The 25,511-nt window shown below is 37.3% G+C and overlaps 1 protein-coding gene across 1 annotated transcript; it reads right to left on the minus strand.

The window, feature by feature from the left end:
* Positions 1-142: 142 nt before the first annotated feature.
* On the minus strand, positions 143-5,577 carry LOC121737594 (protein BCCIP homolog). Its single transcript, XM_042129251.1, has 7 exons — positions 5,389-5,577; positions 4,703-4,829; positions 4,427-4,551; positions 3,951-4,087; positions 2,152-2,288; positions 1,293-1,438; positions 143-300 (listed from the first exon to the last, which is right to left on the minus strand). The coding sequence occupies exons 1-7, from the start codon at positions 5,494-5,496 to the stop codon at positions 229-231; spliced, it is 852 nt and encodes a 283-aa protein (XP_041985185.1). The 5' UTR covers positions 5,497-5,577; the 3' UTR covers positions 143-228.
* Between the last annotated feature and the right edge of the window lie 19,934 nt (positions 5,578-25,511).

A 25,511-nucleotide genomic window follows, 5' to 3' on the forward strand; every position in this document is an offset into this window, starting at 1 on the left:
TCTATTCCGCTAGGTATATTAACTTTATGGATTGACATAGCTTTGAAAGTGTCAACTTGATAGGAACTTGACCTTGGTAGGGAAAAACATGGTGAAAACTGTTTTGGATTTATTTTGAGCAACTTGAAGAAAAAAAAACTAATTTAAAAGCTTACAATATTTTAATTACGAATATATTAATATACAAGTGTATGGCGAATACAGTATAAAATAGCTTGCACTGAGAAATTAGATGCTTTCTACCTCTTCTTTCAGCAATCTCACCAATGTATCGAATTTTTTGCCATCAAAAATGAGCACCTGAAATAACAAAGCATCTCTTTTAGTATCTACAATATAACCTTTCATACAAACGGATTGCAATCAATCCATCAAAATATAAATCAATGAATTTTTGGACTATGGTAAGTTGCTAAAAATTGTCTATAAAACAAATAATATGAATAATCAAATTGAGTATATAAACTAGTTTAGGAGTAAATTATAATAGAACATTAAAGATCAATAAAGGGTCATCCATAAATGATACTTTGTAAGGCGCGACGGCGTCTCTACTAACGCTTAGTTCGTCGTTTTTGCAGCGCGCAACTGTAGCGATGCAAACGCGCGACTGTTAGGCTGCGTTTCCACTGAAGCGGAGCGGAGCTTAGCGGTGCCCGAATCGACCAATCGTGCTATTCCAGCGGAATGACAGCGAAGATTTCGAGCATGGTTATTGGTCAATTCGGCACCGCTAAGCTCCGCTCCGCTTCAGTTGAAACGCAGCCTTAGGCGACAGCGAGGAGAAAACGCCAAACGGGGGGATTTTTCTCAGGTATTTTGTGCTGCTAAATAGCTATGTCCACATTGTGCCTTTTTTTGTTCATCAAGGCAACGCAGGCCGCGTTATAGCGCAGTCAACAGCGCACATGAGGCATGCCAGCGACGCATGCGCTCTGAGTTCTGACCGTATCCAAAACTTTCGCTTTGTTCTTTTTTTGACAAAAATGACAATGTTGGTGTTGCGTACGCTTGACGCATTCGATTATTGAATACGCCAAAACGAAAGTTCAATGAAACAAGATGACGAAAATTTAAGATGAAAGTGCACAGTGTGGACATAGCTAATCGCGTTTGTATCGCGACTGAACAAGCGCCCTGCGTGATAGGGCACATAGCGACTACATCGTTATTGTATCGATGCCAACGCGAGACGGTATCGCGATTGTATCACAAAAATCGCCCTAAGCTTTTCAACGTAGGTACCTGTAGCTACCATTACTGACATATTTTATTCATAATATATAACTTACTTTTCTACACGGCGTCATGGCACCTCCGTCGTAATCCCACTGGGAGAGATCTGCTTGCTCCGTCACATCAACATCAAAGCTGGCCAGCGCTTCCTCCGTAAGTGGCTTCTCTTCTTGGTTAGCAAACAACACTTCTGAGTCGTCATCTGTGAAACACAAAAGTCCTTATTACATATTTGCCACTCAAAGAATAAAAAACTTATAAATCAACTTATGTGGGTAGTGTAAAATGACGGAATTCATAAGAACCAAAACAACATAATTTCAAAATATAAATTATACAGTAACAAAACTAAGTGATAATACTTTAGGGTGTATATGGGTCCCCTGTATGTATAGAGTTCTCACTGAAAATAGTATCTTTGAAAGAGTAACTATTCTTTACTTTTGTACGGGAAAATTCATGACGCTGGGGTGCTTGCCCATACAAATCACAAAAATATTTTTGTGATTTGTATGGGCATGTACAACACTTTCAGCGCTGCTATTTTCAGAGTGAACTCTATACAGTGTGTGTGTTAGTGTAAACGCCGTTATCCTTGACACCATCAAGTGAGCCAAAATCAAATGAGTCAAAATGAAGAACTTTTTCTAAGAGGACAATGCTGGGAACTCAAAAAAATTACAAATTTTGAGTTCCCAGCATTGTTCTCATAGAAAAAGTTGTTCATTTTGACGGGCTCATTTGATGGTTTCAAGGATAATGGTGTTTACACAAACACACTGTACATATAAGGGGCACATACACATTACACACCCTAAAGTATTATCACTTAGTTTTGTTACACTTTGTATAAAATATGATTATGAGGGAATTTTGACCATCTTATCATTATTAATAATTTTAATTATTAAATACCTGCAATTTTGTATGTCTTGCATATCCACACGAGGTATTGGAAAGTGTATGGCATATTCTTCTGTATTGCCTTCTGTAACTCGTTTTGTAAAGACGAAAACAATGGAACACTTATAGCAGCTGGAATGTTTAGAATTCTGAAAACAAAAAAAGAAAATTTATTGAATACAATTCACATAATATGAAATACTAGTGTTGTGGGAATATGTAAGAAGGCCGCAAAGGAAGATCTTCCGACCAAGCGAAGTTTTATGCTCGGTCAGGTCAAAGCTCACTTGATTGATTTCAGCTGTCTTATATAAACCTTCGATAGTGCGATTCAGGAATGTGACGCTAATAATTGTGGTTGTTAATTGTTAAAAAGTGTAATGTTAAGTTTAAACTGAGTCATCAGCACAATAACCAACAACACTTTGACAAAATTCAATTGAAACCTTTGTGAAGCCTTCTTGATACAAAATATAAGTTTTGAAGCAGCCAACATTTATATTAATAACTAGCTGTGTGTCCCGGTGAACTTCGTGTCACTTTAAAACCTTCCCTGGACTTCTATGAATATTTTAAGACTAAAATTAGCCCAATCCGTTCAGCCGTATTCGAGTTTTAGCGTTACTAACACAATTGGAAATCCATTTTTATATATGTACTAGATGTCCCGCGCGGCTTCGCCCGCGTAAATTAGAAATTTTACAGAATCCGTAGCTACATTTTCCCATAAAAAATATTTCCCCCGTTTTTCCCACATTTTCCTGAGTTTCTTCTGTCGTATTAGTCTTAGAGTAATAATATAATATAACCTTCTCGATAAATGATGAGTCTTACTCGATAAATGATCTATCTAACACTGAGATAAGTTTTTAAATCGGACCTGTAGTTTCTGAGATTGACGCGTTCAAGCAAACATACTCTTCAGGTTTATAATATTAGGTAGATAAGTATAGATTTTTTTAAATTATCGCATGACAAACTCGAGTCTCGATCTAAAAGACTATGAAATGGTATAATATGGTAGTGATGATGATGATGAAGAATGTAATTTGCATAGTAGCATATGCTTTCTGTTCTTAAAACAACGCCGAAACTCCCAAACTTGTATCTATAAAGAATCAGGAATTCTCTCAGCACCTTCCGAACCACGGTATACCAGGTATATCTCGGTGCAAAATCTTACTTGTTGGTAGCATATGCTTAGAATACTTCTCACGAAACCATACCACCATATGTTTCCCTATAAGTTTTGAGGAGTTCCCTCGATTACTTATGGATCCTTCATCAGATCACCACTTTTCTGAATATAATACCAAATTGGGATGATAGCCTATATACCAAAAGAAAAATTTTGAAAATCGGTTAACAAACGGCGGAGTAATCGTTGAATATATGAAAACGAACATAACATCTCCCCCATTTTGAAAGTCGGTTAAAATTGTAGCCTATGTGTTATTTATTTAATATTTTAATCAGCACATGAATTGAATAACAATTTTTTTTTCAAATTAATCGTAGCACCATCTGTCAGGACAAACTAAAATTGAAATAGAATAATATTGAATGCGATGATAGCGCCGTCCGCCGGATCTAATGTAAAACATTCCAAAATCAACAACTCCTTATAAATAAGAAATTAATTGAAAAAACATTTTCCAGTAGACCAAACTGTAAATCTAAACCATTCTCGAATCTCCACAAACACACACAAAAAATTTCATCAAAATTGGTCCAGTCGTTTAGGAGGAGTTCAGTCACATACACACGCACACAAGAAATATATATATTAAGATATAGATAAACTCCATTACCTTTCATTAATAACTAATCCGACGTGGTTTGAACTTTCCGCTAATATTTTATTTACTAGGGATTTTGTCTTTTCATCTGCATTTTCATTGGCAAGTGTGGTTAGCAGTTGTCTAATTTCTTGAATACATTTCTCATCCTGAAACAATTCAAAATTAGAAAAAATTTGCAATTTTTTTTAAATATTTAAATTACTTAATCTTAAAAAATTTGAAGATAAATCAAAGTGAGCAAATAACAAGCGACAATAAAGAAATAAGTGCCGTCTTCCCGAATTAAAAATCAAATTTATATATTAATAGTTTAAAACAACACACTTTATATAATTATTTTCATCTTTTATTAGTCATTCAAATTACTATTTTTTCAAAAAAAAATTTACAAATTAACTACTGGAGATAAGTAAAAATCATGTTCAAAGATTCCGTTATATACATACAGCCCAAGCTTATAAGTGTGTTAAAAAGACTACACTCACTTTTCTCTTAGTTAAGTTAATGACTGTCGTGATTCCAAAAACTCCATCACTGCCATCCTCTTCATCATCATCTTCCTCCACCTCATCAAGACACTGCTTCACCACGCTGCCAACATAGTTCTGGGCTAAAAAAAGTAATTATTTTATGGTGAGTATAAAAGCTACTTCTTGGTCAAGTATTAATCCTTCGATCGTGGATTATTGGAAATCTATTGTTGTCGCGATCACCGGTGATCTTATGGGGCTTGGTAGGTTAAGTTTACATGAAATACCTACAGATGATAATTTGAGCCAGAGCGCTCAGGTCGACGTTGGATTTTAAAAACAGCTGTCTCAGCAACTGCTTGATGCCATGGAAGTCACATTCTTCAGGATTGCGTCCTTCGAAATCGGCCTGGACTTGCTAAAAATAACAAGAAAAAATTAAACATTTCTATCTAGTTCAGTAGGATCAACAATAAGTGTCTTAACAAACCATGCTGAAGATACGCGACCGAAGTTCGGCAAGATTACGCCCATAGAGAAAAACATATTACATTGATTTCGCCTGCAATGTATTATAATATTGTAATTTGTATGTGTAGCGCATTGCTGACGTAATCATGCCGAACTTCGGCCGCGTATTTTCGGCCTAGTGTCTTTAGACACTTAGACTTATCTTCTTGGAATTATAAATATAGTAAGCAAACCATACAGAAAGAACAATAGAAATGAAACGTAACAAATCAGTTTTATATACAAGAAACCAGATAGCTTGCTTACATTATATAGTTTCATTGTATTGTGAAATATGAACAACTTACTAGTTCCTACTGATAAAATTGACGGTATCAAGCGGAGCAATCGAATTATAGAACGTACGAATACGTTTTAAAACAAACCGAGAATATCACTATTATGAAGTCGTTCTACAAGTAAATCCGTTGTTACAAAAACGCCATGTGTCTTTAGGTTATAATTACCTCTTCGCCGACAAAGTTTCCATCGGAATCCACATCCGAATCCCTTTCGCTGCCGGATTCTATTTCCTCCTCACTGTCTTCTTCGTGTTTATTTCTCTTGTTGGGCATTTTTGTAGGCGTTATCGGCTTTTAATTATAAAAAACACAAAGAACCGCTACCGATCAATGCGCTCGTGTTGTTTATTTTTTGTGAAATGTCACTTTTCCGAGGATCTGTCAACTGTCAAGACTGTCAAACTTTGACATTCTTTTTTTTTAATGAGCAAATTTTTTAAGCAATGAAATTTATGTCAAATTGCCGTGGAAGCCTTCTTATCATAGTACGATAATAATATGGTTATAAGTACCAAAATTCTAACAATCAGAACAGTACATTTAGTATTATTTAGTACTAGCTGTGCCCCACGGTGTTACCCGCGGTTTATTAGGAAAATATTATATTATTGTGATATTTTCCTGCAGTAAAATGTAGCCTGTATTAATCCAGGGTACCAACCTCCCAACTAACTTCATAATAAATTTTATTAAAAGAGCTCCAGCCGTTTAGACGTAAACAAGTAAAAAATACACAAACTCATAAACTTCGCCTTTATAATAATATTAATGGTATGATAGTGTAAAAATAATGAAACGGCAAATTATTCGTTACTAGGATGTTAATAAGTATAAAAGCATATTTTATACGAATTTATACGAACGGCAATTTCAATTCATATTTAATAAATCTGTCACGGGAATAATTATTAATAGAAAATTATACAAAATGTTGATCACGTCCAGAAGCACTTTGTGCGATGGAATTTTCTTGTTGCATTACAAATCCATTATCGTTTACTACAAAATCGTGTTGAGAACTTGAGATTCTATAGCTGCATAAATTATTGGTTAAAAAAAATAGAAAATTTAAATTTCGAATCTCCTACTGGAAAAGGAATTCGAAATTTGAAGTTTGAATTACATATAAATTTCATTTAACTACTTATATTGCATAATATTTTGGTATCTTCACGTGTAGCTTCACGTGAAAGGATAAAATTAATTCGTTTATCGCGTGAAAACCTTAGATTTTCTTTGGAAAGTATGATAATTACCGATAGAGAAAAGTTATCAATCCACGGTATATCATGGGTACTTACAGCATACCTAAATACTGCTTAATAGACTTAAGTTGTAGCTTGTCAAAAAAGAGTAGTCTTCTACGCTGTACACACATAAAAACATAATTATGAAAACCTTAATAAATCGAGATCAAAATGTGCAAGGTGATAGTATTTAAAGCGCAGATTAAAGTAAGTATATAAATTATATCTAAGCGTTTTCTGTGGAAATATAAAGAGAAAAACCACCCTTTGAGCGTGATTACGTTCAGAAAACTTTGTAGTGCGTCTACTCTTTCTTGACTGACTAAGCGATCAAAGGGTGAAGAGGTAACAGACGGATTTAAACGATATACTAGCAGCTAATATCAATAAACTGCACGGTAATTAAACAACATGAAAGCCATCAATTGTCGTTGGCAAACGAAGCGACGTTTGATAGTTTTCTGTAAACGACGCATTGTGCCAGTGCCACTCGGCTAGTCGGTCAATTGTGCCAAATTACTTCCTCAATCAACGATTAAAGGCTAAAGCGGGCTCCACACTCGCGGCACGAATTGCGGCCGCTATTCACGGGCGCTACGCGCCATGAACACGACGCGGATAAATACGGCCCTCTACACTCGCAATCTCCGCATTTACATTCGCGCATTTGAGTAAAATGAACGTTGAAGTCATTGTTGCTGCTGCTCTGACATAGTGTGCTTATGAAAATGTCGCGGGCAAAAAACCAACACCGGACGGGGAAATCCGCGAAGCGCGAACTCGATGCCGCGAAACCCTCCACACTCGCGGCTCGCGGCCTTATCAGATATTATGCGGGGTCCATACTCGCGGCGCGAAAGCCCGCGAGTGTGGACCCCGCATAATATCTGATCTGTGATTAAAGGTGATCGCACATGGATCAGCACGCACGCGCTAAACGCGCCGCATTTAGAATTCGTTGCATGAAAGCTTGTGAAGCCTCGCACATTCGTCCACAACTCCACACTGTACGCGCCGCATTTCGTGAACTACTCGTATAATGTGGTGCTTTGGGCGCGTACGGTGCTAACAAATCGCATATTTGTTGTGTTGCGCTACGTACTCGTCGACAATGCAAATATAATATATAAGTAACTAGCTACCGAGCTTTGCTCGGTATTCGATAAAACACGAATAAAATGACATTTTCTAAAAATGATTCCTAGCTAGATCGATTTATCGCCACCGAAACCCCCTATACACTTAATTTCATGAAAATCGTTGGAGCCGATTCCGAGATTCCAATTATATACATATTATACAAGAATTGCTCGTTTAAAGATATATGATAACTTAAGAAACAATGTGTTTGAAATCTATGTATACTCTGTCTCGTTTCATTTTGTTTTAGAAAAATTAGATGACGCCCGCAGCCCCGTTGCGCCATTGACCATTTGTCTTATCACGTGGGAACCATATATTTTTCAGTTATAAAAGATATCCTTTGTCCTTTCCCGGGATTCAAAGTATCTACATACCAAATTTTAGCAAAATCGCTTCAGCGGTTTGGGCGTGAAGAGGTAACAGACAGACAGACTTTCGCATCTCTAATAGGTACATACAAGCTATTAGACCGAGCTTTGCTCGGTATTCGATAAAACACGAATAAAATGACATTTTATAAAAATGATTCCTAGCTAGATCGATTTATCGCCCCCGAAACCCCCTATATATTAAACGAGCTTTTGTCCGCGGCTTCGCTCGAGTTAAGAAGTATTATTATATATACAAACTTTCATCCCCTATTTGAACCCCTTGGGGTTGGAATTTATCAAAATCCTTCCTTAGCGGATGCCTACGTCATAATATCTACCTGCATGCCAAATTTCAGCCCGATCCGTCCAGTGGTTTGGGCTGTGCGTTGATAGATCACTATGTCAATCATTCAGTCACCTTTGAGTTTTATATAATAATATATAATATATATAGATATATAGATATAGATTTCATGAAAATCGTTGGAGCCGATTCCGAGATTCCAATTATATATTATATACAAGAATTGCTCGTTTAAAGATAAGATAAGTATAGATGTATGCAAAAAAAAAAACAACGGGTTGCACTCCGGGAGCGCGTCAGATGTGAAAATCAAACAGTAGGAGTTAGGACTCTTTGCGGCTCGTGTCGGAAATCGTGGGTTCGATTACCGCGTTGTAAAAAAAATTTTTTCCATGTTAGGGTGAGAGTTGAGATAAGCTGATCGCCTAGTCCTTGTGTATTGCGCACATACTTGCGCACATTAAAATATTAATTTGAGCTAGGAATTGAGATGCTAGCGAAGTCACATGTAAACATTATCTTTCAAACGCGTGCGCATTAGAATTACCTGATCGCCTAGTCCTTGTGTATTGCGCACATACTTGCGCACATTAAAATATTAATTTGAGCTAGGAATTGAGATGCTAGCGAAGTCACATGTAAACATTATCTTTCAAACGCGTGCGCATTAGAATTACCTACTGTATTAAATAATTACTTACGTTCCTAAACTGACAACAATCGCAGATTATCTAGAACCTTGTTAGGATGTAACGATCAGGCGATCTTTATTTATTTCGTATGGCCTGTACGAACACTTTGCAATACATTTCCTTGGTACTAAGTCAAAGTGCATTCGACAGTTTTCATTCAAGAGATACAATAGAATAACCATATTAAAAAAAACGCGAAATCTGCTGCTATTCTAAGAGACGTTCTCGCTACCGCTCTCGCCTTCGCTTCCGCCTCTGCTTCCGCTTTCGCTTTCGTTGTCGCTCCCGCTTCCGCTTCTGTTACCTCGACTTTTGCTCCTTTGTAAAATAAAACAAATTCCAGGGGTAAATGGCGCTATTTGATTCTGTTATTGTACTTCTATTAGGTATATTGCCCGCAATTCCGTTGCGCAAAAATTAGTTTGTCGCGCGGTAACCGTACATTTAGGTTGGGTTGCACCAGAGGCGTGGTTAAAGTTAAGGTTACAGTTATGTTATGGCTAAATTTAACTTTAACTTTAACCTTAACTTTGACCGGAGAAATTGACAGATGACAGCTGGTCCAACAAGGTTATAAAATATGAACGTGGGCGGGGGCGCTGCTGGTAAAGGAGAACTGTCAAAAATGGCGTTTTTGTATGATGACAGCGTTAGTTCCTTTTTTCGCCACGTGCATTTAAAACCTTGCCGAGCTATAGAGCCATAACCATAGGGTTATGGTTAAATATGGCGACTTGATGGCGTCCATTTTTTACTTTATCCAAAGATTTGACATTTTGCATTGTAGTTAATGTTACAGTTATAGTCGGTGAAACCCAACCTTAATAGTTACATCTAAGCAAGATCAAGGAACAATAAGAAAGTTAGTTCTTATTGTTGCTTGATCTTGCTTAGATTATTAAATATATTAAATACGCACGAGAAAGGACATAGGATGTATCCTATGTCCTTTTTCGTGCCTTAAAGTACCTCCATACCAAATTTCATCTAACAGACACATTTATATTTGTGAAGATTTTAAGCTGATTAAATTTTACTTTGTATTGTAAGTAATACACTATAAAGCAATAAAAATTTAAAAAACTTAACTTTAATTAAAGAAAATAAGGCTAGTTGCCACGCAAGTTCAGGGCTCTACCGAGAGAGCTGAAACAATTTCCTACGGACGTTTTTCGCTATTTTCTCCGGAAAGACTTTTACATTTTCTGATGGCCCACTTTTTAAATCGACTTGTAGACTTTCGAATAATTCACTGTGCGATAAATATTGCTTCCTCTCAGTAAAAGCTCCTTTTAGAGAGAATGAATTAGCATATTAGATCAAATTGCTTTACATGATCGTCTGTAATATCAATATTAATGAAAAACTGAATGTTAAATAAAGATGCAGCAAACTTTAGGACTAACACTAGTGACTATGTTACTCAAAAACACGATAGCATACAATTTTCTCGATAGAAAAACATTGCGAAGTTGCTTAAAATCACCTATAATTAACACGTTAAACTGCTAGTATTCGAGTAATACATTAAAATAGTTTGAAACATTATAGATAAGGCAGGGATTATGTTACATATTTTTTTAATAACTTAATAGATATCCTTTAAAAAAAAGGATACCTATAACTGCCCGTTAACTTGGCGATGATTCCGCGTCGTCCTTTTTCACCTGGCATATGAAAGACGGGCGTGAGTGTGAAGAGAGAAGGACGATGTTTCATTTTTTGGGTTGATTGCCCCCTTAAGGTGTGGTTAAAAATTGTTCAGCTAATCAAGTATAATTTATACTCAACAATAAAATGAATGTGAAATGTATGTGTGTAATAATGTGTTTGTCTGTAATACCTCTGAAGTCTAAGCAATTGTCCTGTTACTATTTAGATGGGACTTCAAGAGGTTTCGAAAAAAAAGCCACAAATAGCGTTTCTGCGCGTACTATACCTAACTATACCTATACTTAAATAACAAAGTTAATTCCTAGGTAGAACACTACAATTTCTACATTTTGCGATAAAAAGAAGCCTATAAGGTTACACGATCAGTTTCTCGTCAATCTAATCCATCAATCTGGTAAAGATTGACGGAAAACTGATCGTCTGTGTCTAAACACACTATGCCGAATTTCCGTGGCGGAAGATCGGCTTGATTCCGCCTGCAATGTATTTTAAATTACCGAGTACACTATGCCGAAATTCCGTCGCGTTATATTGTATGCGTTTGACATTGCTGACGTAACCATGCGGAATTACCGCCGCGGAACTTCGGCATAGTGTGTTTAGACACTAACCCACGGATTGATGACTGATCACACAATTCATGAAGTTAAAAAAAGCGGTTAGAAACATTAGTTTTTATACTCACAACCACACACTGACCATCTATAAAAGTAATTGAGTTGAGTGTAATTAATTTTAATGTCGACATTCAATTTCCCATCAAATATTTCGCGCCTGCGAAAACGTCGTCTCCTAAGCCCTCAGTGCCCTCAGTAGCGCGGCTGACTTAACCCGCGCCTGTCGCTTTTCCCTTCCCGCCCATTTTTCCCGCGTATTTAGTGACGTTCGAAAACATTCAAACCGCTGGCTAGTTTTGTGAAAAGAAAAGTTTGTGTTCCAATTTCGAAATTGGTGATGGATGTGCGATTTTGATTTTTTCGAACGGGACCATAGACAAACGGTGAGTTTTTGATTTTTTAAAATAAAGTTACTCAATTTGTATTTTGTAATATTAAACAAGCTTAATAATCATTGTTTATGCACAAAATCGTGCAAAAATTAAGAATAACTTACGTAGATATACGTAACTTCGTCCATTTAATGAAAGTTCATCTTACTTCAAGCAGCTTAAAAAGTTTAAACGGAGCACAAAGGCGAAACTTCGCCGAGCCACACTCTAACGAGTTCCCTAAACGCTATATTTTACTTGGCGCTTGGTTTGTTTACCGTCAATCATAAATAGGTTATAAGTAGGTTGAAATCAGTTCATGAGATTTCGATCCACATTCATCATTATCATATCAGCCTATAGTCGTCCACTGCTGGATATAGGTCCACATTATTTTAATTAAATATAGATGTTATAGATGATTCTTGAGGAGGACTTCCCGTGGAAACCGTATTTTGTCCCGCGATGAAGAGTAACATATTTTACACCGGTGTTTGCTGTATATCTTTGTCAAAATTTGTCCAGTATTTTCGGAGCGTATACGATTAAAGCATTATTACTATGAAAATAATGATACAAATAATCAGCCAAGTGCGAGTTGGACTCGCGCACCGTTATAGAGCAAGAATAGGCCAAAATTGTTTTTTTTATGGGAGCCCCCCCTTAACTTTTTATTTTATTTTAATATTATTATTAATTACTAGCTGTCCCGGTGAACTTCGTGTCACTTTAAAACCTTCCCTGGACTTCTACCAATATTTTAAAACTAAAATCAGCCCAATCCGTTCAGCAGTTTTCTAGTTTTAGCGCGACTAACACATTTGAAAATCCATTTTTATATATAAGATTAAAGTTCCCATATAATTAAGGCATTTTTGAAAATTTTAAGTGCCTACCTGTTTGCATTATTGATAACGAACAAAAAAAGCCAAAAAAAAATACGTTTATTGTATGGGAGCCCCGTTAGATATAATAATATAATAATAATAATAATAATAATAATGTTATAGCGACAACAGATATACATAATGTGTGAAAATTTCAGAAGTCTAGCTTAGAAAATACACAGACGGACGGACGGACAGCCAACGAAGTCTTAGTAATAGGTCCCGTTTTTACCCTTTAGGTATGGAACCCTAAAAACGACCAAACAATTCACCTGATGAATGCGATAGATTGCCGCCCAAAGACATTCGCAACACGGATTTTCGCAAATTCGGACATTCGCAAATTCGGATTTCGGGTAAACATCAGCTCCTCTATATAAAATTGTCTTGTTATGGTATTTGTTGCCTATATCCTCGGAAACGGCTTCACCGGTTATGATGAAATTTTAGTGTATATTTTTTTTCTTTTTTATGAAATAAAGGGGATAAACGAGCAAACGGGTCACCTGATGGAAAGCAACTTCCGTCGCCCATGGACACTAGCAGCATCAGAAGAGCTGCAAGTGCGTTGCCGGCCTTTTAAGAGGGAATAGGGTAATAGGGGAGGGTAGGGAAGGGAAGGGAATAGTTGAGGGTAGGGAAGGGAATAGGGTAGGGGTTAGGGGATTGGGCCTCCGGTAAACTCACTCACTCGGCGAAACACAGCGCAAGCGCTGTTTCACGCCGGTTTTCTGTGAGAACGTGGTATTTATCCGGTCGAGCCGGCCCATTTGTGCCGAAGCATGGCTCTCCCACGTATGCATCGCGTATGCATCGTGTTTATCGAATAAGTCTTTGAATCGGCCAGCGTGTATTTTTCTTAAACAATATTTTAGCATCCAGCATTAAATAATGATATGCAATTTAAAATTTTTCTCCCCAATAAGTATTATCTACACCTTATACAATTACGTTAGTAACGTAAATGGCAAAACAATGTTTGCCGGGTTACTTAGTTACTATAATAAAATCAGAGGTTCCACAACATTATGACCCAAAAAAACAATAAGATGACCTTTTGCTCTTATTCAATTTATATTTACATTACTTGAAATTCATTATTCATGAGAATAATACATTTTGTAAATATCGTTAGAGAAATTTTCTTATCATAATAACAAAACTGTAAAAGTTTTTGTGTGTGTAGCTAAAAGTTGTATTATTTTATCTTCTTTCTCCTTTTCCAAAAAAATATTAACACAATGCTTACGTACCGATGTTTTGTTGCTTTTTTTAAACGGGCAAATGGCCCCCCCACACATTCCCACCACTGCAACTCCTATGTCGCCAGGATCAACAGTGGTAACCAACCACGAAAACCCTTTGATATGATCTCAGGGATGCCCGAGGGACAAGCTAAATTAGTCTTGGGACCTGCAACGAAATTAATCAGAAGAAAGGTAAGAGGAGTAGAAGAAATCCAGTTTCCCTCCCCAAGCAAAGCGGGAGACAGCCAAATTTTCGTGACATTAATGTCCGAACAAAGGGAAGCACCACGGAAAAATAATTAAATTGTATTAAGCCTACTTAATAAAAATGACCTTTGCTTAAACTGACAAGCTTGTGTTGGATTGTTTCCAATCAATCAGATCATCGTAATATACGACTCTAGAAACACATTGGAGGCTGTTTAACAAATCGGTTCTTTCCTCATGCCAGAGATCGCGCTCCCAGAGTATGTGATGAGCAGTTTGTTCTTGCGGGCTACCTTCAGTCGAGCACTCGCAAAGAGGAGACGGAACTAACTTGAATCCATAAAGTTTAGCTTTGAAATTGCCGTGACCGGTTAGGCATTGTGCAACGCAGTGATCGATTCCTATCCAATGCATAGCGAGTCGTTTGCGTGCCGAAGGAAAGAAATTGTACTAGTGCCGACCTTTGATTGAGTTATCCCACCGATCCTGCCACTCAGATATAAGATTTTGTAGTGTTATATCTATCGGTTCGAATAATCTACTTACTTTGTTTCTGTCTATCATGCTTAAGCATTTGTCTTTGTTTATCGAGGACTTTTTTCAGTAACAGTCAAAGACAGACACTGTAGTTTATAAACTTATTTAAATAGTTTTATTATTAAGGGGGAAACCCGCTTTATATACCCACTAGATGTCCCGCGCGGCTTCGCCCGCGTAAATTAGGAGTTTTACAGAAACCGTACATTTTCCCATAAAAAATAGCTATAAGTACTCCTTTCACATGGTCTACTCTACGTACTATGGTACGTGCCAAATATTGCCATAAAAATTGCTCCAGTAGTTCGTGAGATAAACCCTTTCTAATATTTTCCCCGTTTTTCCCACATTTTCCTGAGTTTCTTCGGTCGTATTAGTCTTAGCGTGATAAAATAATATCTATATATATATATATATATATATATATATATATATATATATATATATATATATATATATATATATATATATATATATATATATATATATATATATATATATATATATATATATATATATATATATATATATATATATATATATATATATATATATATATATATATAAAACTCAAAGGTGACTGACTGGTTGACATAGTGATCTATCAACGCACAGCCCAAACCACTGGACGGATCGAGCTAAAATTTGGCATGCAGGTAGATGTTATGACGTAGGCATCCGCTAAGAAAGGATTTTGATAAATTCCAACCCCAAGGGGTTCAAATAGGGGATAATACTTCTTAACGCGAGCGAAGCCGCGGGCAAAAGCTCGTAGTCTATAGTCTTACTCGATAAATGAGCTATCTAACACTGAAATAAGTTTTTAAATCGGACCTGTAGTTCCTGAGATTAGCGCGTTCAAGCAAATATACTCTTCAGGTTTATAATATTAAGTATAGATTTTTTTAATTATCGCTTGACAAACTCGAGTCTCGATCTAAAAGACTATGAAAAGGCTCATAATCATGGGACGGTGCATGGTATAATATGGTAGTGATGATGATGATGATGATGAATGTAATTTGCATAGTAGCATATGCTTTCCGTTCTTAAAACAACGTTGAAACTCCCAAACTTGTATCTAGAAAGAATCAGGAGATCTCTCAGCAACTTCCGAACCACGGTATATCAGGTATACCTCGGTGCAAAATCTTACTTGTTGGTAGCATATGCTTAGAATACTTCTCACGAAACCGAAGTCACCAGATGTTTCCCTATAAATTTTGAGGAGTTCCCTCGATTACTTATGGATCCTTCATCAGATCACCACTTTTGTGAATATAATACCAAATTGGGATGATACCCTAAATACCAAAAGAAAAATATTGAAAATCGGTTAACAAACGGTGGAGTTATCGTTGAACATAAAAAAACGAACATAACACCTCCCCCATTTTGACAGTCGGTTAAAATTGTAGCCTTTGTGTTATTCTGATGTATAAAGGACTGCGACCAGAAACCAAAGGGCCTGCCATCTACCCCTACCACGCCAGTCTTGACGTGGGTTAGCCATGCTTAGGCACGAATGGGCTGGCTCGACCGGAGAAATACCACGAGCTCACAGAAAATCGGCGTGAAACAGCACTTGCGCTGTGTTTCGCCGAGTGACTGAGTTAAGCGGAGGGCCAATCCCTTACCCTTTTCCCTTCCCTACCCTCCCCTATTCCCTTCATTACTCTCCCCTATTACCCTATTCCCTCTTAAAAGGCCGGAACCGCTCCTCTTCTGATGCTGCGAGTGTCCATGGGCTGAGGCAAGAGAGTTTGCACCCTTATTTCATAAAAAAAGCCTACAAGATATCTTATGTTATATATAAGATTTTTTAAGTCATTTTATTCCTCAGTGAAATTTCATACTATGGCGGACCGCGGAATAATGTAATCTTATATATTTAAACGAGCAATTCTTGTATATAGATATATATAGGAAGGTAGGAATCATTTTTAGAAAATGTCATTTTCATCGAATACCGAGCAAAGCTCGGTCAAATAGCTAGTAAAATATAATACCTACATTGCGAGTTTTAGAGTTTTCATAAAATTTTCTAGATAGGGCATTGTTAAGCCGATTTATTTCTATAATAAGGGATAAATTCATCCCTTGTCCTTATCTGTGCATACGACGTGAAACACCCTTACTGTTAATGATAAATATAATATATAAAACGATATTATAAACTTTGTGAAACAGTTTAAAGGCTTATGCATATTATGTTTTTAATAAAAGCTCGAATGAAACCTTAAAATTATTATGCTCGGGAATCAAACAAAACGGACGGATTATTTGGTTTTCAGTGATATTAAAATCAACTTTGAAATTACTTTGTGGATATTAACGTGCAGCATTGTGGTATTTCATACATAATGGTCAGTGCATTATGTGAGTTGTGACGCAGCGATGCGATGCATTTTTAAATTGGCTATTTAAAACTGAACTTTATTTACTATATAGGAAGATACACATTAACAAAACTTGCCGCTGTGCCTGTGTGTTCCACATTTAAATGAAAACTTAAACCAATGTTAACTTACACTCAGTATTACCTACTATTGTAACCCAAAAATAAATTAATTTATAGCGTGCCTTCTACACAAAATATTTATTTTCGCGTAGCACCTCTACGAAACGCGTAGAGGTGCTACGTCACTCGTAGAGCATAATAATTATGCTCTACGAGTGTCGTAATCGCATTTAATTTTATGCTTTCAAAGTGCAAAAATATGCATACTTTAAGTCGGTTTTTTTATATTTTAATAGTAACTAAACCTTGACTGACCGATGATAACACATCTAAGTACATAATTAAATTACTATGTTAAAGCACAAATCAATAGGCGTGATAGTTTTTCCGTAAAGTGTACCACAAAATTACTCAATTGTGGGATATAATAGTAGGGCTTTGCTCATCTTTAAATGCATTAATTTGCAGTGTGCCATGCCGCCCCGCCGTGAAATCATTGTTGCGTCTCTCATTTATTCAGTGTGTACTCACCCTAACCTGTCGATAGTTACAGTTGAAATATTGATAAAGTATTCTACTTTTTTTATGAAATAAGGGGGGAAATGAGTAAAAGGGTCACATGATGGAAAGCAACTACCGTCGCCCATGGACACTCGCAACATCAGAAGAGCTGCAGGTGCGTTGCCGGCCTTTTAAGATACTGCATGTCGATCCATTTGTATGAAAACGAGCGTGTCACTTTTTTCCTACCTACTGTGACGTACCGATGATAAGAATCGTGTCCATTATCTTGGCCAACGTTTCTATTTGAATTTCTATAGCTCAATATCATTCTGTCTACTCTGTCAATACCGTACTTTTAGACATTTAGACATTTTAAAAATTTCGATTGACGTCCGATTCTGATAGCAGACTAAGCCCCAATTTCACCAACGTCTGTTAGTGTTAACAGCTTGTTAAAATGTCATGTCTTCTCTTTCATTCATAAGAAAAACGAAAGAGGTAACGTGATACTAATTCGAGCGTTAACTTTAACAGTCGTTGGTGAAATTGGGGCTAAAGAACATACTTTCAAAAGACGAGCATTGCTCGTCGTTTGGGAACGCGATATGGCACGCGATGTACATACACATGCGGTATCTATCTTGATCTGTGATTGTCTTGCTTGACACTGAAAATATAGTTTTTGTACCGCGACCGTAACGAGATGTAAGATTTAAATATCTAGCAGGATTATATTACTTAAAGGATTTTTTTTTAAACGGGCTTTGGCCCACCACACATTCCCACCACTGTGTCTCCTGTGTCACCAGGATCGACAGCGGTATCCAACCACGAAAACCCTTTGATATGATCTCAGGGAGCCCGAGGGACATGCTAAAGCTGTCATGGGACCCGCAACGAAATTAATCAGAAGAAAATAGGAGTAGGAAGAATTCCAGATAAAGAATAGTTCCATCATTTATTAAAATGCGTGACAGCCGCCTCCAAATCACGTCACGCGCACGTGACGAAGGTCAAGTGCGAGCGTGACACACGTACTAAGCATTACTTGTCTAATTATGTACTGTTAAACTTTTGATACTTATTACAAGGTAGTAAGGTCGAGAATTAATGAGAGTATTCATGGCTAACTTCACAAGCAAAACATCCGTGTAATAAAAGTCAGTGTTATTTATTAAAAAGTATAAATGTCAATGTCATAATCCGTTCTTAGAAGCGGGTGTGGCTGTTTGTTACATGTTGACGCTTTAATAGCTCCCACACCGGTTTCGGTGACGGTGGCCGGCTTCATTGAAACCAGGCCCGATACGCAGGAGTAATCTTATAGTGCCCAAGTGTGTGCGCAGTACACAAGAGCACTCTCTATTCCTTTTACTCATAACCCAGTGGGACGGACGACCGACACGACTGGCGAGAGATTATCTTTTTACATGCCCATCCGACGCATGGATCATCTTACTTGTCAGACAATCAGGTGATCAGCCTGCATTGTCCTAACCAAACTTGGAAATAACATGTTTCCAACGTGGGAATCGAACCCACGACCTCCGAGTCAAGAGCCATGCTTTAAACCACTGGACCACGGCGGGGTTCACGCTTTAACTGTTGAATCGATTTTGATGAAATTTGGTGGAGAGATACTCTGAGTCCCAGGAAAGGACATAGGTTTTATCACGGACAAATGTACGGTTCACGCGCTAAAGGCCAATTAACGTGCATATGAAGTTGCAGACATTATCTAGTACTATTTATATATTTTACGGATTGCAAATCCCCTAAAAGTTCTATTAATCCGAGAGCCAGCGACGGCCAGACTTATTTCTATACTTTCGATAAATAAAGCTCAATTTTCTTCGGGATGACTGTGAGAATCTCGACTTAGCGGGTCTCTAGACGAACAATAATTTTGCTGTGCAATGGTATTGAGCAATATTATTGACCGTCTAGGATCGATATTGAACGCGCCCGCCTTTCAATCTCATTATCAAATAAATTGTTCAATAACATTGTTCAATGATATTGCACAATAAAATTGATCATCTAGGGGCCCACTTATGCTGCCGGATAATACTGAGAGTTGCTCCTTACTGCCAAACACCTCAAAGTCATTAGCTTGCTTAAGCTTTATACTTTATCGAAGGTCAGGTACACCTTTGGAACTGGATACCTCGTAAAGCAACCCCTACCAAAACACTATAGTTTCTGGTCGTTCTTACCAGGAGTAATTTACAGGAAAACTTTCAGGTTTTATAAAATTATATTTTGTATAGTATTTTGAAATTAGTAGCACGACGAGGCTATTTTTAAGATAGCAATTCAAAATTATGCTTTTATACTACAGAAAATGTTTTCTGTAATACACTAGCTAAAAGCCGGACTCGTGTCGTCACACCTTGACTGACTGATGATAACACATGTACATATAAATAAAAAATATTATGTTAAAGCACAAAATCAATAGGCGTGATAGTTTTTCAGTAAAGTGTACCACAAAATGTTCAGGTTGTTGGATATACTAGGACTCGCTTCGCTCGCCCTGATAAATAATTTTCTGAAATTCAGAAATTCTGATAAAGTCAAATTGTCCGGAAAATAGTGTTTAACTGTTTACGTCACGAAATGCCTGCGTAAGCATATAAGGAAAATATCAGCTATTTCTTAGTGAAAAGGAAATCCCTTCCCGACCCTAATATTCTAAAGGTTTTTCTATTGATACCGAATCTCCTGAGCGCTTTTATTACTGATTTTATATTGAAACCTAGCCTTCCTTACTTATATTATATCACTAGCTAAAAGCCGAGCTTTGTGAAATGTGAGAGCTCGCGTCGTCACACCTTGACTGACTGATGATAGCACATCTACATATAAATAAAAATTACTATGCTAAAGCACAAATCAATAGTTGTAATAGTTTTTCCGTTAAGTATACGGTGTACCACAAAATCTTCAGGTTGTGGGATATACTACACACAGACAGACAGACACACTTTTGTATTTGTCTTTTATTACGCTGTTATAACCCTACAATGTTAATAATTATGCTAACACTCATTTTTCCATTTTTCTTTAGTCAGCAGAAAATAATAGAGACGCTGCTCAAGCGCCGGACGCAAGTCAGTCTCAGTTCAATCTCTGAATCAGTCGGTCGCACTATTTTGTTAACCGATTTCTATTTTCAATTTCCTTATAATTAATTGTACCTTTTAATTGTACTTTTTAATTTAGTTAATAAAAGTGTTTTTTTTTAAAAAGACTTTCACTAAGTCTCGTATAATAAATGGTGGCAGCGGTGGGATACGAGAATCCCGGAATTAATAAACCCGAATACGCCCCGGAATAACTATAACCCAAAGTGTGAACTATCGTGAAAACAAGTGAATTCCGCGGGACTATAACGAGTGCTATCGAGCTTATTAGCAGCACCCGTCGCCAGCAGCATCCACCATCGGCAGCACCCGTCTTCGGCAGTACCAGTCATCGGCAACTCGCACCAGCAGCGCCCTTCATCGGCAACACCCGCAACGGCAACAGCTACATCCCGCTACCAGGAGTCCTAGAAGCTCAACGATGGTTCCAGCAACGACTTCCCTGATCCTGATATTCCTGTGAGTGAATTTTACTAAATCTTGCTAAATAACTCAGAACCGTCAGTAGAAAATAATTCATTATATTAGTTAGTTACGTTTACATTGTATGCATAGGATAAGACCGCGCTGTGACCGGATAAGATTGTTTATATAAGGAATTCTTTGGCCGTTCAATAAGGCAAGGCGTACACTGTGTTCATTTAATTATTTTAACACTTACTTGTACTTAATAGCATATTATTCTATATCCTAATATTAATCAACACGGTAAATAAATCAAAATGACTAGCAAAACGAGAAGTTCAAGTGCTTCCAGATTATCGACAAAAGATGAATCAGAGACTCTCGAAATTAAGATCCCAGAAAGAATCGAGCTAAGTGTGCTTCTAAAATTTATTAAGCCTTTCGATGGCAGTCGCGAAAAACTAAACTCTTTCATATCAAATTGCCAAAGTGCATATAATTTAGCAGATATTTCACAAAAACCGATTATTTTTAGATACATTCTTAGCCAACTCGAAGGTAAAGCACAATCCACGTGCGACATAAGAGAATTCGAATCATTCGACCAATTTACACAATTCATTAAGAATCAATTCGGCGAAAAGAAGCATTATTCACACCTTCTCTCCGAATTACAAGAGTGTAAACAAAGCTCATCAGAATCCGTCAGCCAGTTCGCTTTAAATATAGAGACACTTCTTTCTAAACTAATAACAGAAATAAATATATCTAATCCTACAAAGAGGAAAACTGACTTGTCCGGACGAATTGCTACAATACAAGATATAGCTACACATACGTTTATCATGGGACTGCACCCACGAATTTCCCAAATGGTTAGGTGTCGTAACCCTGAATCGCTGAACTCAGCGTTAAATTTTGCCATCGCCGAAGAAAAAATAATGTCAAGCATGACAAAAAGATTTCCACAGGTCACTGAGAGACCGAGGGTCCAACCCCGTCGCGAGTTCAATGTACAAACCCCTCGATTTCAATCAACCCAAGGGTCTCGACCTAACCAGTTCAGGAGACCAGTTAATACAAACGAGTTGATCTGCCGATACTGTAAAAATATCGGGCACTCTATTGAAGCATGTAGGAAGCGCCAATATAACAACAACATGTTCAACAACTCAAACAATGCTAATAGATTTAAACAAAATCCTAGGGACCCACAAACAAATTCGAGACCAACCCCGGGACCCTCTCGAGCAGTCTTCACTGCCAACAGAGTCCACAGAGAGGAACCCGTAGCAGACGATGAGTCTGAATATTTAAACGAGTAAAATTTCCCGATAAGTATCGGTCGGGAAATTGCCCAATTAAGTTAAGAAACGATACTAAATTCACTGAATCACCTACTAATTCCACTGTATCGTATTATAATAATAGGCCTCGTCGCCATACTACTTCCACTGTTTCGTTTAATGTACCTAATAAGCCGTGCCTAACTTCTAATTCCACTGCATCATATAATAGGCCGCGCCGATCTACTATTTCCACTGTTTTATTTGATATGCCGTGCCTGGTTGCTAATTCCACTGTATCGTATGACAGGCCGCGTCAATCTACTAATTCCACTGTATCGTATAATAAATCGCGCCTAACTCCTAGTTCCACTGTATCGTATATTAGGCCGCGTCAATTTACTAGTTCCACTGAATCGTATAATGAACCGTGCCTAAATTCTAATTCCATTGTATCGTATAAAAAATCACGCCTAGCTCCTAGTTCCGCTGTATCGTATATAGGGCCGCGTCAACTTACTAGTTCCACTGTGTCATATAATGAACCGTATCAAGATCCTAGTTCCACTGTATCGTATAATAGACCGCATCAATTTACTAGTTCCACTGTATCGTATAATGCATCAAGTTTACCTTCTAGTTCCACTGTATCGTCCAATGGACCCACTGTAACAAATTACTCATTATATCCAAACCCAGGTTCACATGCCTCAGTCAAAACGGATTACCCGCATCCTATATCTCCTAAATCTTCTACATCTTCTACATCTACCAAATCTCCTATATCTCCTATATCTACTAAATCTGCTATATCTACTAAATCTTCTATACCTCCTGTATCTACTAAATCTCCTATACCTTCTACATCTACTAAATTTCATACATCTCCTATACCGACTAAATCTCCTATACCTCTTATACCTCCTATTCCTACTAAATCTCCTATATCTTTTACATCTACTAAATCTCCTACATCTCCTATATGTACTAAATCTTCTATACCTCCTATATCTCCTAAATCTCCTACATCTTCTACATCTCCTATATCTACTAAATCTACTACATCTGCTATATCTACTAAATCTTCTATACCTCCTGTATCTACTAAATCTCCTATACCTTCTACATCTACTAAATTTCATACATCTCCTATACCGACTAAATCTCCTATACCTCCTATACCTCCTATACCTCCTATTCCTACTAAATCTCCTATATCTTTTACATCTACTAAATCTCCTACATCTCCTATATGTACTAAATCTTCTATACCTCCTATATCTCCTAAATCTCCTACATCTTCTACATCTCCTATATCTACTAAATCTATTACATCTGCTATATCTACTAAATCTTCTATACCCCCTAAATCTCCTACATCTTCTGCATCTCCCAAATCTTCTACACCTCCCATATCTACCGAATTTTCTATGTCTTTTAAATCTACTATTTCCTCCATACCCACTAAATCTACTAAGTCTACTAATCCCGTAATCACTACTATACCTGCCATACCTACTAGTACTCGCGCGACACAGTCTGAAGAAACTAAAATCTATAAAATTAATAACAATATTAGAGAAAGGTACTTACCTCATGTTAGAATCCAAACTTCTGTTGCTCCAAAACCACTATCTCTCCTCATTGACACTGGATCTTCAATATCACTAATTAAACTTAAATCTATTTCAAAAATTCCACCTCTGAGTAACAACGTTATATCACTTAAAGGAATCGACGCCGGTGAAGGAATCACACCCACACTAGGTAGCTTCTATATGTCAATTTTCAGGAGAAACAATGAACCTTACGTTCACGAATTCCATGTCGTAAAGGATATTAGCCTCGCTCATGACGGAATCATTGGTAACGATCTATTAGAAAACCTAAAATGTCAAATCGATTACAACAAAAACGTCTTGCACATTGGAGACGAATCAATAAACCTTATCTTCTCTGCCCCAATCTACACTATACCTCCTCGCACAGAATCTGTAATAGAATGCACAGTCAAAAATCCCGACATATCCGAAGGTATAATACTAGACCAACACATCTCCGGTAAAATACTAATAGCAAACAGCATAGTCAAAGTCAAAGAAAATGGTCGTATTAATATAACAGTAGTCAATACAACTGAGAAACCCTTTACCATCAACTCTAACCTAAATCTTAATGTTGAACCTTTCGAACAGCAAAATCATGTCCAATATTCTCCTTCGCAAACAAGCGTTTCAGACAGAACCCAACAAGTACTAAACTCACTCAGAACAGATCATTTAAACGAAGAAGAAAAGGAAGCCCTGCTTAATATTTGCGCTGACTACTCCGACATTTTCCATCTCCCAAACGACTCCCTTTCTTTTACTACAGCCGTCGAACATAGAATTAGGACAAATACCGACATACCCATACATACTAAATCCTACCGGTTCCCAGAATGCCACAAAAAGGAAGTGGAAAACCAAATCATAAAAATGCTAGATCAGAAAATTATCAAACCCTCAAATTCACCTTGGTCCTCACCAATTTGGGTAGTACCAAAAAAACTAGATTCCTCAGGCCAGCGCAAATGGAGGATAGTGATAGACTACAGAAAATTAAATGACGTCACCATAGGGGAAACCTACCCAATTCCGCAAATTACAGAAATTCTAGATCAATTAGGCAAGAGCCAATACTTTACAACATTAGACCTTGCCTCAGGATTCCATCAAATTAAAATTTCACCAGAAGACGGCCCCAAAACAGCTTTTACGGTACCACAGGGCCACTTTGAATTTGAGAGAATGCCATTTGGGCTAAAAAACGCCCCTGTCACTTTTCAGAAAGTAATGAATACATGTCTCTCCGGCCTTCAAGGATCCAGATGCTTTGTATACTTAGATGATATAGTCTCCTACTCACCCGATCTCGCGTCTCATGTACAAAATCTCATTGCAATATTCGATAGACTCAGATCATTCAATCTAAAACTCCAACCAGACAAGTGTGAGTTCATGTGCAAAGAAGTAGCATATCTAGGCCACCTCATAAACAATGATGGGGTCAAACCCAATCCTGAAAAGGTAAAAGCAGTTGCCAAATTTCCGATCCCTGGATCACCTAAAGACGTTAAAAGTTTCCTCGGTCTCGTTTCATACTACAGAAGATTCATTCCAGACTTCTCCAAACTCGCTAAACCATTAA

The sequence above is a fragment of the Aricia agestis genome, chromosome 21 (assembly GCF_905147365.1).
Source record: "Aricia agestis chromosome 21, ilAriAges1.1, whole genome shotgun sequence".
NCBI lineage: Eukaryota > Metazoa > Arthropoda > Insecta > Lepidoptera > Lycaenidae > Aricia > Aricia agestis.

Excerpts from the sequence above, each read along its gene's own strand:
- LOC121737594 (XM_042129251.1), bottom strand. The coding sequence starts at position 5,496 with ATGCCCAACAAGAGAAATAAACACGAAGAAGACAGTGAGGAGGAAATA. Across the intron at positions 4,552-4,702 it reads TCTGGCTCAAATTATCATCT|CCCAGAACTATGTTGGCAGC; the intron begins GTAGGTATTTCA and ends TACTTTTTTTAG. Across the intron at positions 2,289-3,950 it reads GGATTAGTTATTAATGAAAG|AATTCTAAACATTCCAGCTG; the intron begins GTAATGGAGTTT and ends TTTTGTTTTCAG.